Source organism: Salvia hispanica, chromosome 4, assembly GCF_029641045.1.
Source record: "Salvia hispanica isolate PSC_SH4W2 chromosome 4, Shi_PSC_v1, whole genome shotgun sequence".
NCBI classification, from domain to species: domain Eukaryota; kingdom Viridiplantae; phylum Streptophyta; class Magnoliopsida; order Lamiales; family Lamiaceae; genus Salvia; species Salvia hispanica.
The window spans coordinates 43,192,336-43,207,173 of record NC_142695.1 but is presented as its reverse complement, the minus strand read 5'-3'; the positions used below and the strand labels follow the sequence as shown (position 1 = coordinate 43,207,173).

Below are 14,838 nucleotides of genomic sequence, written 5' to 3'. Positions count from 1 at the left end.
TGAGATTCATTCTTTATTAATAATAAAAAAAAATCCTAATTATTTTGTGTTCAATTAAAAGTGAGATCACTCACTAGCTAGGTCTAGGTACCTAATTGGTTACTAATTTTGTTCTTTTTTCTTGCAAGAATGAAAAACAACTTATTCAAACTATGGAATTAATGTTTGGGGACGTTCTGATTCAGATTGTATTAATTAATTGAAGTTAATTAATGTCAAAATAGTTTATCTGCTATTCAATGATATGATAAATATTTTTAAAGACATCAGAATATTCAAACAATTACATGTTTTTTTTTAATCAATACTCACCATTCTCTAGCACGAAATAGTTGAACATATTTACATTTTAAACTATTCATATAGTTTTTTCATTTCGTATTTTTTATTTTTTCTTATTTGTAATTTTCAATTAAATTTGTTATTTACAAATACATTAAATACTTAAATTTCAGATTTTTAAAATAATCAATCCTATGAGATATAGTTTAGGTGGTAAAGTGACAACACAACAAAAGTTTTTCACAAGGAAAGATCTTCAATCAAAGCGTGTGTATAATATATTTGTCACATGATAACTGTCATGATAACTGTCATGCTCTGTCGGGTGCAAGTATTTTTCATTTCTAAAACTTTTAAAGAGTGAGCTAAAAACATTTTACTGAGTACGTACTTAGTCTTGAGTAGATGTATATAATTATGTGTGATGTGGTGTTTTAATCGATATGGTATTTATATGTACCATTCTAAAATTTCTTTTGATTTATCAAAAAAATATCAAAAAGAAATTCTAAAATTTCTTTTTCTGAGAGTGAGTAGACTTAGCCGATATTATTGACATCCTTGATCATTAAGTACGTTTCCATATAAGTTACTATACCTAATATTAATCTCCTGAATCCTGATAAAATTATCAAGAAATCAGTTCACAGATTTAAGTATTGTAACTATCAATTTACTAGACCAAAATTAACTCAACCTTAATATTTTTTTTTTGTTTTTTTTTTTTAAAACTCAACCTTAATACTCCCTCCGTCCCCGAATAAGAGTTACTAATTTCTATTTTAGTTCATCCCCAATTAAGAATAGCACTTCACTTTTACCATAAATGGTAAGTAGATCTCACATTCCACTAACTCATTTCACTCACATTTTATTATAAAACCAATATAAAAAAGTGGATCCCACATTCCACTAACTTTTTCAACCAACTTTTCTTTACATTTCTTAAAACTGGTGTCCGGTCAAAGTGCTACTCCTAATGGGGGACGGAAGGAGTACTTAAGAGCATCCACAATGGTAAATAGGTCAGCCATAGACTAGCCTATTTCTCCTCCTGCCACATCATCAGGACAAGCAATAGGCTAGCTACATCATCAGCACTATTAAAAAAAACAACTAAATTTACGGAATTAAACACAAAATACGGAATTAAATTTACGACACATATGGAAAATTCGTTAATTTTATTTAAATAAAAAAAGTACATTAACTAAAAATAAAAAAAAATTACATAATAAAAAAAATTCCGGGCTTCCACACACGAGCCCCCGCCCCACTCTACTCCTCGTCGTCGTCGCCGTCGTCCTCGCCGCCACCGGCTGCACCCCCGGCATCTGAGCCTGCGTCTGATCCCCCCAACTGTGCCGCGAAGGTATCCAAATCGACCCGCATACTCTCTAGCATTGAGTGAAGAAACCTCTTCTCCACGGGGTCAGTTGCCTCCCTCCATTCAGCCAAGATCTTGTGCATCTGTTTATGCGTTGATTGACGCGCGTAGAAGGCGAGCTCGGCTGACGACTTGCCAGCAGGGGGATGCCGACTGGACCTCCTGGGACCCCTGGGCTAGAGGTGCCCACGGTTCAGGAACCGGCGGTTACGGTTCGGAACCGCCGGTTCCGGTTTTGGAAATTGTTGAACCGGAACCGAACTGCAAGGGTGTTTCGCGGTTACGGTTACGGTTCCGGTTCCGAACCGGTGGTTTACCGGCGGTTCTTTTACGTTTTTTCACGGTTTTGAACTGTCAGTTTTTTTTGCGGTTTCGGCTTAATTTCACGGTTTTCCGGCAGATTTCGCGGTTCCGATTTGGAACCGACGGTTCCGGCACGATTTCAGTTTGAAAATTTTTGAACCTGAACCAAACCACGGTTCAAAAATTGACGGTTTCGGTTCGGAACCGAAACCGGCGGCTACGGTTTCGGTTTTAACTGCCGGTTCGGTAAACCTTAGGCAGGTCTACCTTGGGAGACTCCCCTCGCTGCCCATTGCGCTCTCCTCTAACCAATAGGGCGAGTGCGGCGAGCGAAGGATGGAGGGGACGACTCCTCCTGAACATCCTCGGGGAGGTCGTGGGAACCACCACTGCTGCCGCTGAAATCACCGGCATAGTTCAACCGCTGCTTCTTCGGCCAGCCAACATCGACACCCGCCCGGAACATCTCGGAATCCATCAGCACCAGATAGCAGTTCCAGTAGGTGAATTCCTTATACAGCCCTGGCACGGGGAAGGCTTTCTCCGCTATCCTCTTGCAGTCCTCATCGGTCTAGCCACTGGTCTTCATGCGGAGGGCGTTGGTGTACAAGCCTACAAATCCGGAGATCGCAGCCCTGATTCGCTCCCACCCCTTCCAGCAATCCTCCCCGGTGTATGCCTTCCCATGCGGGCAATTCCTCTTGTAGGTTGCTGCAATTTTAGCCCACATGTTGACGATCCTCTGATTGTTCGAAACAAGGGGATCATCGCAAACAGAGATCCAAGCCTTTGACAGCGTGACGTTCTCATCATCTGTCCACTTCCTCCGTACACTGTCGTCATCAGCCGGCTGCGACGACTCGCCTACCACCTTTTTGCCCTTCTTCTTCTTCGGTGCGCCCCGACCCTGCCCCCGCGTCTGACCGACTCCCACTGTATCCCTGGGAATGGCATCATATCGATCGACTTGTTCCAACAACTCCTCTAAGGAGAAAGTCTCATCTCCAGTGAATTGAGTCTCCACTAGGGTCGATGTGTGGGAAGACGCAGTCAAAAAATCAAGAGTGGGGCGATAGACATTGTCCCCCCTCCCCCGGTGTCCCCTGCATCACGGGCTGTACCCCCGCCTGCCACCTCGACATCATCTGCATCTCGGCTCTCCAACCGGGCATCATCTGCATACCGGGTTGCATGCCCGGTACCCTGCCCGCCGCCCTGCCTGCCGCCCTGCGGCCTCATCTGCTGCCAAGGGTACATGTTGTAGGTGCACGCAGCGGAAGAGCATGTAAATAAATCACATAATAATCAGATCTATTTAGCAGATTATTTAGACAAAATCTATTCGCGTAATTATCACATGTATCATGCTCATAACTTGAATTAATCATGCTTTAAGAATATTGAAAACCTAAAACATGCTTTTCTACGGAGTAGAATAATACCTAATTAATTCTCCAAAGAATTGAAGATGGCTAGCGACTTCTCCACGTGTAGCTTTAAGTACTAGACCACAAATCTTCTCTCTGGTTCCCGAACTGTACTCTAATATCAGTGTGGGCTGATCTTACTAGAATACTAGGACTTAAATAAAGAAGACAGAAGAAATCCTTTTTGGAATAGGACTCAAATTCGAAATCTCCTACAGCTGAGAGAGATCGAAATTTTCGAAAATTGCAATATGAGATATTGTGTATTTTCTGTCTCCTTTATTCTCCTATTTATATTAAGTTCCTTTTGGGCCCAGACAGGGATCTATGGAAGGCTTTGGATATGGGCTCATCCAATTTACTTTTTACTAATTAAATTGAACCCACAATTTAATATAAGTTATAATTGGAATATTACGAGCAGCCACTACAGAAGTAATATTGAACTCTCCCCATCCAAATCCGAAATTATAAGTAATCCGGGTTTCCGTTTATCTTTCATTTCCCGTGCTTAAGATTAATATGTCCATTAATTAATTAATGTCTGCTATTGACTTAATTAATTAACTTCTTATTAATTCCAAGAGTGGACTTAGCATGAAACACTCATTTATTATTCATAGAGTAATCATACTCCAACTAGCTAGGTTCCGAATAATAAAACTTAGTTTCGCGCTCCTCTTGAGGACATTATCAAACGAGACTCACCTCGTGCACGATTCAATATAATAGCAATCCTAGCACCGCTAGATATCGATCACCACTGCCCAATATATCAGGATAATTGGGCTACGAAAAACCCGCACCATTTGATAAGTCAAAGCAATGCATAATCAATACCGTATGCTCAATGCTAACCTACATTGATTAAGAAATAAATATTTATCAAGACCTCGCCTTTCAGTAGATAGCCCAAGGCAAGTCTTGCTGTTAGATCCGTTCAGTGCTATACCACACCAATGTCATCTTATTTCAGTAAGGCTTAGAAATATACGGACTGACATTGCAACCTTTCTCGATGGGTAGTCTAATTCCATCTAGGTTGTGAAATTCATATTTTTCTTTGTTTAGAACTGACCGTATTACCTTAAAGTGGACGACGCCCACAACCGGTCTACTAAAACAAAGACTTAGACTTTGTTAAGTTAACTTATACATTTAAACATGCATTAACATCCATTAAATGTAAAACATAACAACATTATGACAAAAATAATCTGTTTTATTCATTGGAAAATAAAATAAGAGTTTTACAGTATTCAATCACTCGAAACGTGATTTCTAGTATACAAACTCTAACAATCTCCCACTTATACTCAAAACACTTTCGAGTATACAAAATGTGCTAACGTCTAAATCTCCCACTTATACTGAAAGCGGATTGAGGTCTTGAATTAGTCGAACTCCCATTCCTTCAACATGGCTTTCATACGGCTTTACCGCTAACGCCTTCGTGAAAGGATCTGCCAGGTTGTTTTCTGACTCAATCTTGACCACTTGTATGTCTCCTCTCTGCACTATATCTCGAATGATATGATACTTCCTCTCTATGTGCTTGCTCGCCTTATGAGCCCGTGGTTCCCTCGAATTTGCCACAGCACCAGAGTTATCACAATAAACGGTGATGCGCTTGGGCATATTCGTAACCACACCTAAGTCCAGAAGGAAGTTCTTAAGCCATACAGCCTCCTTTGCAGCCTCCGAAGCGGCTACATACTCGGCTTCCATGGTAGAGTCTGCAATGCATTTCTGCTTTACACTCTTCCAAACTATAGCTCCACCTCCTAAGGTAAACACATATCCGGAAGTTGATTTTCTCGAATCCAGATCAGCCTGAAAGTCTGAATCTGTATATCCTAAAGGACAGAGCTCGGCTGCATTGTAAACTAGAACATAGTCCTTAGTCCGATTAAGGTACTTGAGTATGTTCTTTACGGCAGTCCAATGTCCTTGGCCGGGATTTGATTGATATCTTGCTACCATGCCAACAGCAAAGCAGATATCGGGTCTAGTACAAAGCATAGCATACATGAGACTACCAACTGCCGAGGCATATGGTATTCTTCTCATCTCTGCTATCTCAGATGCTGTCTTAGGACACATCTCTTGAGACAACTGGATGCCATGTCTAAAAGGTAGGAAACCTTTCTTGGCATCTTGCATGCTAAAGCGTCTAAGTACCGTTTCGATGTAAGATTCTTGGGATAAGCACAACATTTTCTTACCTCGGTTCCTAAGAACCTTGATACCGAGAATGTGTCCCGCATCACCCATATCTTTCATCTCGAACTGGCTGGACAACCAAGTTCGCACTGATGACAACATCTTTTTATTGTTTCCAATTAGAAGAATGTCATCTACATACAAAACTAAGAACACAACATTTCCTTTTTCAACCTTCTTATACACGCAGCTTTCATTAGGGCATTTTTCGAATCCAAACTTTTGAACAGTTTGATCGAAACACTGGTTCCATGATCTAGATGCTTGCTTGAGACCATAAATGGCCTTCTTAAGCTTCCAAACCATGTGTTCCTTGCCCTTCACTACATAGCCTTCGGGTTGTTCCATGTAGATGGTCTCCTCAAGACTCCCGTTTAGAAACGCAGTCTTAACGTCCATCTGCCATACTTCCCAATCCATGTAAGCTGCTATAGACAAAAGTATACGGATCGATTTGAGCATGGCCACTGGGGAGAAGGTCTCATCGTAATCGATACCTTCCTTTTGGGTATACCCCTTAGCCACTAGTCTTGCCTTGAAGACTTTAACTCGTCCATCGGGTCCACGTTTACGTTTGTATATCCACTTGCTCCCAATGGCAGTACAGCCTTCGGGTAGGACAGACAAATCGTAGACGTCTTTGTCTAACATAGATTGTAGTTCCGAATCCATTGCTTTCACCCATTCGCAATGATCGACATCAGCCTGCGCCTCTGCAAAATTCCAGGGATCCAGTACATTGCTGTCCGAGGAGTGATCCATACACTCACCCAAACCAATGTATCTATCGGGCTCATGAGAGACCCTCCCACTGCGGCGCGGCACTACAATATCTGGAGTATTAGTTGAAGTTTCTGGAATTGTTGTTACACTTGGTAATTGTTCTTGGTTAATGGAAGTTGAAACTTGAGTTAGCTCTTCTAGAGCAATCTCACTGCTGGACTTATGATTCATTACATAGTCTTCCTCTAAGAATGTGGCATGAGTGCTCACAATCACTTTCTGATCTCTGAGACTATAGAATTCATAAGCTTTCGTTCCTCTAGGGTATCCTATAAACACGCAAACCTCAGTCCTAGATTCCAGCTTAGTTGGATCCTTTTCCAATACATGAGCCGGACACCCCCATACTCTGAGATGTTCTAGATTGGGCTTACGCCCATTCCACAACTCATATGGGGTAGTAGGAACAGATTTAGAAGGTAAGACGTCTAAGAGATAGTTTGCAGAAAGCAAAGCATGACCCCAAAACGAAACAGGTAACCGTGCATAACTCATCATCGATCTGACCATATTTAATAAGGTCCTATTCCTTCTTTCAGCCACGCCATTCTGCTGGGGTGTGCCCGGCGCAGTCGTTTGGGATTCAATCCCAGCTACCGATAAATAGTCCAAAAACTCGGCACTTAGGTATTCGCCTCCGCGATCAGATCGCAGGCATTTGATACTCTTACCATGTTGCGTCTCTACTTTAGCCTTAAACTCCTTGAACTTGTCAAAAGTTTCAGACTTGTAGCGCATCAAATAGATGTATCCGATTTTCGAGTAGTCATCTGTAAAGGTGACGAAATATCGAAAACCGCCCCTTGCCTCGGTTGACATTGGTCCACACACATCAGTATGAATGAGCTCAAGTACTTCTTTGGCCCTATTCCCCTTTGATCTAAAAGATCTCTTAGTCATCTTGCCTTCGAGACAGGACTCACACTTCGAAAACGGTTCCTTCTCAAGACCTTTAATAAGATCTTGATCAACCATCGCATGAATCCTTCTTTCGTTGGCATGACCAAGTCTAAGGTGCCATAAGTACGTTTCATTCATTGAAGTTGAAGGTTCTTTTCTTTTCTTAGAAATTTTCGATGTAGCATTGAGTTCTGATTTACGTTGATTAAATTGTGTAGAAGTGATCGTGTACAGATTGTTTTCCATGATACCGCGACAGATATAAGAACCATCTTTCTTAATAACGCAATTGTCATTAAAAGAAATCGAATATCCATCATAAGACAATTTAGAAACTGAAATTAAATTTCTTCTAAAAGAGGGTATCAACAAAACATTCTTCAAAATCAAAAATCTATCACTAGAAAAACGTAAATAAACGTCTCCCACTGCAACGGCCGCCACTTTCGTAGCGTCGCCCAGCTGGACCTCTATCTCACGATCATGTAGCCGTCTTGTCACCTGCATCAAGTCAGGATCAAAACATATATGATCAGTTGCTCCAGTATCAATAACCCAAGTATGAGTAGATGTCAAAGCCAAACATGACTCGACTACTAGAGCATGGTGCATACCTGTAGCCTTGCCCTTTTTAGGACAATCTGGCTTCCAATGACCTTTCTCTCCACACTTGAAGCATTTTCCAGTTTGCTTCTTGTCACCCCGCTGTTTCTTCTTTCCCTTAGCATTGTTGACTGCTACTTGGTTCGGTGCCTTTTTCTTTCCTCTTCTAGCCTTAGAGCCAGAGGAATTAGGCGCGATACTCATCATAGCTACTTTAGCTTGAACCATAAGGTCCTCCGCCGACTGAAGTTCAGTCAGCAACTCTGCTAAAGTATAATTCCGTTTGTTCATCTCAAAGTTGAGCTTGAACTGCTGGAAGCTAGGGGGAAGACTCTGAAGGATTATAGTAACCTGGGACTCGGGATCGATCGTCCCTCCCAATACCTCAATCTGGTTGAGGTGACTCATCATCTCGAGGACGTGTTGCCTCACAGACGAGCCTTCCTTCATAGACTTCGTCATGATACTCCGAAAGGCTTGAGACTTAGCCGTTCGATTCTGAGTACCAAAAAGATTTGCGAGATTTGTCATGATCTCGGCGGCAGTTTCCATGGCAGAATGCTGATGCTTGAGTACTGATGACATAGAAGCCAACATGTAGCACTTAGCCATCTCATTCGCCTTATGCCACCGTCTATGCGCATCTCGCAATGCTTGGCTGGCACTAGCAGCCGGGACAGCTGGGCGTGGAGTAGTGAGTACGAACTTGTACTCTTCTGCTGTGAGAACGATATCCAAGTTTTGTTTCCATTCGATGTAATTTTGGCCTTCGAGTTTGTTTTCTTTGAGAATGGCAGAAAGAGGATTAAAAGACATCTTGACGAATTTTATTGCACTGCTAACAGAAGATTTTACTATTTGTCATAAACTTATGTAAGGAAATTGAGTAGATTAACCATAAAACTTTTCAAAATCTTACAACAGCAAAATTAATAAATTGTATCCTCCTCAGGAGGTTAATACGCATTAAAATTTCGACAATTTACTGGTCACAACACCGACATATCAATAGCTTCCTCCTCTGGAGGTTGACATGTCAAATGCTTCCTAAGCACGACCACCTGGTTTAGCATTACAGTATTTTATTTCTACAACACACTCCCATAACAATGTTCATGTGTTGATAACAAAATCAAGCTATCTCATAAATTCCGATTGAACCCTGAAACTCGCAATTCCTTAGGATTATTGTCCCTACTCTGTAGGTGGCGATAATATTAGGAATCACTTTCTAGTTCACTCTATTCATTATTTGAGAAGTCCGCCCTTATGAACTTACTGTTTTCGTAGGATTATTGTCCCTACTCTGTAGGTGGCGATAATATTAGAAAATCAGCTTCACAAAATTTGGCAGTCCAACCGATGGAGACCATATATAAACCATTAGTTCATAATTATCGCTTAGATATTTGGGTTATGGTTTTAATTAATTATCCTTTAGCCTTAAGGCAGATTAAGACTAATTAAATTCTGTTGGTATTTAATTTACTGGATAATTAAATCTTTTATAATCTTTAATATCTTAATATAGAAACTATTAATCTAGAATTTAATTCTCATTCATGTCTTACTATAAGATATATCTAAAATAAAATACATTATTTATAATCTTAATTAGACATGAAAAATCAAATTCATATAATTTCCAAGTTCAAGATTAGGAAGAATATCAATTATATTATTTAATGTATTCTTATATATATCATATCTTATAATAGATTCTAGATATATATTATAATTAGGAAACTATTAAATTATTCTTATCTATATCATCTAGGATATAAAATATTCATAGATATAGAAAATAATCCAAATATTCCTAAAATCTAGGGAAATCTTCCCAAAATGTTTTATTTCATTAAATAATATTATTTTTAATGATATCTATTAATTAAACAATTAAATAATCATTAAAATAATCTTTCGTCAATTTCTAGAGATTCGAGGTTGGCACGAATCTACACAACGAAGATACGAAGATATCCCCGGAGATTCTCGCCGGGACGGCGTGTTCGCCCCCCGACGACCGCCGGAAAACCCGCGCCTTACGGCGCGCTCTTCCTTCTCCCTTCTTCCTCCCGGCGGACAACCGCCGAGATTTCACCCTCCGTCGTCGTCGAGCCAGAAGGCGCAGCCAGAGCCACGACCTCCCGGCGATCTCCCACTGCCCGACGAGCTCGCGCGCACCAGCAGCCGGCGGCTGCTCTCGGTTGCGCCTCGCTAGGGCTGGGTCGGCTAGGGTTTCGGTATTAGGGTTAGGGTTAGGGTTTTGCGAAGAAGACCGGCGCCTCGGTGGTTCTCGGACGAGCCACCGTGCCAGGCTTCCTCCGTCCGACGCGTCTGGTGCCGCCTGGGCTCGCGGTCTCGATCGGCGGCGCGCGCGAGCCCCTGCTCGCATGCGCGTCGCCGCGTGATCGCACGTCCTCGGCTCCTGTCGCGTCGCATCGCGTTTGATCGGGGCCGGCTAGGGTTTGGCGGGCTTGGCCGGTGGCGCGCGCGAGCCCTTGCTCGCCGGCGCGTCGCCCCATGCCCGTCGCCCTCGGCTCCCACTCGATTGGCAACCCTCTTCGATCGATCATAGCGCAATTCGTCCCGGCGCAAGCGCCGACGAATCGCACATCTAGTTCGTTCGAATAATTCAAGTTCTATGATTCGAATGTTCTTGAGTTCAACATGCATAAACATAAAAAAAAATAAAAACACAAGAACATGCTTCGTAATCAATCAAGACATGCATACATGAATTTCGCGAAATTTAAATCCAAATAATCAGAGCCAAAGACTGGCTCTGATACCAATTGTAGGTGCACGCAGCGGAAGAGCATGTAAATAAATCACATAATAATCAGATCTATTTAGCAGATTATTTAGACAAAATCTATTCGCGTAATTATCACATGTATCATGCTCATAACTTGAATTAATCATGCTTTAAGAATATTGAAAACCTAAAACATGCTTTTCTACGGAGTAGAATAATACCTAATTAATTCTCCAAAGAATTGAAGATGGCTAGCGACTTCTCCACGTGTAGCTTTAAGTACTAGACCACAAATCTTCTCTCTGGTTCCCGAACTGTACTCTAATATCAGTGTGGGCTGATCTTACTAGAATACTAGGACTTAAATAAAGAAGACAGAAGAAATCCTTTTTGGAATAGGACTCAAATTCGAAATCTCCTACAGCTGAGAGAGATCGAAATTTTCGAAAATTGCAATATGAGATATTGTGTATTTTCTGTCTCCTTTATTCTCCTATTTATATTAAGTTCCTTTTGGGCCCAGACAGGGATCTATGGAAGGCTTTGGATATGGGCTCATCCAATTTACTTTTTACTAATTAAATTGAACCCACAATTTAATATAAGTTATAATTGGAATATTACGAGCAGCCACTACAGAAGTAATATTGAACTCTCCCCATCCAAATCCGAAATTATAAGTAATCCGGGTTTCCGTTTATCTTTCATTTCCCGTGCTTAAGATTAATATGTCCATTAATTAATTAATGTCTGCTATTGACTTAATTAATTAACTTCTTATTAATTCCAAGAGTGGACTTAGCATGAAACACTCATTTATTATTCATAGAGTAATCATACTCCAACTAGCTAGGTTCCGAATAATAAAACTTAGTTTCGCGCTCCTCTTGAGGACATTATCAAACGAGACTCACCTCGTGCACGATTCAATATAATAGCAATCCTAGCACCGCTAGATATCGATCACCACTGCCCAATATATCAGGATAATTGGGCTACGAAAAACCCGCACCATTTGATAAGTCAAAGCAATGCATAATCAATACCGTATGCTCAATGCTAACCTACATTGATTAAGAAATAAATATTTATCAAGACCTCGCCTTTCAGTAGATAGCCCAAGGCAAGTCTTGCTGTTAGATCCGTTCAGTGCTATACCACACCAATGTCATCTTATTTCAGTAAGGCTTAGAAATATACGGACTGACATTGCAACCTTTCTCGATGGGTAGTCTAATTCCATCTAGGTTGTGAAATTCATATTTTTCTTTGTTTAGAACTGACCGTATTACCTTAAAGTGGACGACGCCCACAACCGGTCTACTAAAACAAAGACTTAGACTTTGTTAAGTTAACTTATACATTTAAACATGCATTAACATCCATTAAATGTAAAACATAACAACATTATGACAAAAATAATCTGTTTTATTCATTGGAAAATAAAATAAGAGTTTTACAGTATTCAATCACTCGAAACGTGATTTCTAGTATACAAACTCTAACACATGTTGTAGTACCCGCCGCCCATCGGCCCCCATCCCGCTCCTGCGGGTACCGTGGAGGTTTTAGTCCCGCTCGTCGCTGGAGTAGACTCGTTGTTGTTATCCATTCCACGTTGTTGCTCTTGTACAAAAATTAAGAGAGAGAGAAAACTCGTTAAAACAAGTGGTGCGAATGAAAATGACGTGAAATATATAGTGTTTCGGCTAGCCTACAATGGCGGCGAGCACTTCGGCCAGCACCCAGGAATCGGCGAGCACTCGCCGATTCCACGCTCGCCGATTGCAATGGTTCGGCGAGCGGACCAGCCAGCGCCGAGAATCGGCTAGCCGATCACTCGCCGACCATTATGGATGCTCTTAGAGCACCCTTAACGCGCATGGGCCGGGCCGCAACTCGCGAGTCCCGGCTCGAATTCACCGTTGGAGCCCCTTGCGTCCCGGCCCGGGACGGTCCCGAGGATGCAGTTGCGTCCCGGGGCCGCTCCCGAGTCCCGTCCCGGCCGGCGTTATGCGTGCCCGTGCCGCATCCCTGCGGCCCGTCACGACGTTAATTGCGTTCGGGCCGGGCCGCAAGTCCCCACGAATTTTCATTTTTTTTTTGTTTTTCTATTTATACACTATATTTGCTCCATTTTTAATACTCTTCCATACAAACTCTCACTCTCAATCCTCTAGCATTTCAACACTTTTTTAGTTCTATGGATTGGTTTAATAGCGACCAACGCCAGATGGACGATTTCGTGAACTCCCATAACTGGCAAGTGCCGCCGACACCCAATCCAGATGCAACGCCTAGTCCCGGGCTGCCTACCAATATGGACATGGAATCGCCAGTTAGCACTGATAAGTATGATATCAGCGATATGGAGCTCGCTCAACCGAGGGGCAAGGGCAAGGGCAAGGTTGCCGATGAGGATGGGCCGAAGAAGTATAGTCCGCAGGAGATAATGTGGCTGGCCAAGAACTATGTCGACGTCTCCGAGGACGCTGTGGTCGGCAACCAGCAAAGCGGCAAAGTGTTCTGGCTGCGGATTGCAGATAAGTACAATGTTGGTCGACCCGAAGGCTCGTTCGAGCGTACCTACGTGAAGCTACGCAAGCATTGGGGTCGGGTGCAGAAGGAGATTAACAATTGGAATGGCAAGTGGACTAACGTAGTCCGGATGTAGCCGAGCGGGCACAACGAGATGGACCTTGTGGACAAGGCCAAGGCAGATTACTTCGCTGACGGGAAGAAGCACTTCAAGTACTTCGACGTTTGGAAGCTTGTCGAGAAGAGCCCGAAGTACACCGGTGGGGCTGAAGCGGCGGCGAAGAGAACCAAAGTCGCCGCCGGACACTACACTTCGAGCGAAGGAGGTCCGCCAATCGACCTCAACGTGACAGACGAGGACTTCTTCCTCTCATCTCCTGGTACTGAAAGCCGTCCGATGGGCACAAAGGCGGCAAAGAGGAAAGCAAAGAGGAAGGCAACTGCGAGCTACTCCGCTATGCCACCGCCGCCACCCAATCCTTCCTTGGACAAGATATCAGACTCTATGTTGGATATGAGTATTACGTTGCGGATGAGCCAGCTGACGGAGTTGACATCGAGGGATACCTCGACAATGTCGGAGTACGAGCTCGAATTGCACCGTGAGATGATCGAATACCTTCATGCACAAATGTAGAAAAAGTAGTTCTTTTTTCTAGGATTTGTAATTTCCTTTTTCTAGGATTTGTAATCTTCGTTTTCTAGGATTTGTAATTTTCTTTTTCTAGGATTGGTAATTTTCTTTTTCTAGGATTTGTAATTTTCTTTTTCTATTTTCTGACCGAACAATGAATTTTTCCGGGTTTAATTGTTCAACGTAATCTATTTTATGATTAAAATATGTTGTAGTTGTGAATAGTGCAAATGAATAGTTGTGGTCTGAGTTGTGGCTCGAGTTGTGGCCTGCGGGGTTAATAAAGTTATGGCCTGGAACCCTAATTTGAGAGAATAATGACGTGGAGGGGACTTGCAGCCCAAATTCGGGACGGGGTTAAGGGTGCTCTTAAGTACACCGTAAAAATCAGTAATTTTGTTAAAATAACAGCATTTTGGACATATTATCTATTCGTCCACTTTATAGGCAATAAAATATGTGGGGCGTTTCCCACAAAAGAAGCTGACAAATTCCAAAATTTATAATTATTCCACTACATTCCAAGGATCTTTTGATAAAAAATAGTACTCCATAGCTCAAACAACTGAACAGTTATTTATTTATTATTTTTTTAATACTCCAGGCTCCTACTTTTTACCTGTCAAGTTGACCAGAACTAGGGTTTTTTTTTATCTATTATTTTTAAATTATCAGAATTTCAATCCATATACTCCCCTATTGTTTAGTACGTATACTGGATTTGCTTTTTCATTTTAGCAACAAATGTTTTATACTAAGCTAATTCGGACTACGGAGTATTATAACGTAATACTATGCCAATCTTTGACAAAATACTACTACTACTATGTGTTATGCAATTGTTAGTACTAGTTTTTTTTTCTTCTAAATTCAGAAATCTAAGCGCAATGTTTATAACACATGCATTCATATAGAAAAAACTTTAGTTGATGTTAGAGATCAAAATGCTAAACTGTAGCCACTGAAAGTCTGGAACTATACAATTTACAAAGATTTT

General features: G+C 41.7%; 1 protein-coding gene across 1 annotated transcript; it reads left to right on the top strand.

Moving 5' to 3' along the window:
- Positions 1 to 13,361: 13,361 nt before the first annotated feature.
- On the top strand, positions 13,362 to 13,844 carry LOC125195183 (uncharacterized). Its single transcript, XM_048093368.2, has one exon. It carries the CDS (start codon positions 13,362 to 13,364, stop codon positions 13,842 to 13,844), a length of 483 nt encoding a protein of 160 aa, XP_047949325.2.
- The last annotated feature ends 994 nt before the right edge of the window (positions 13,845 to 14,838 follow it).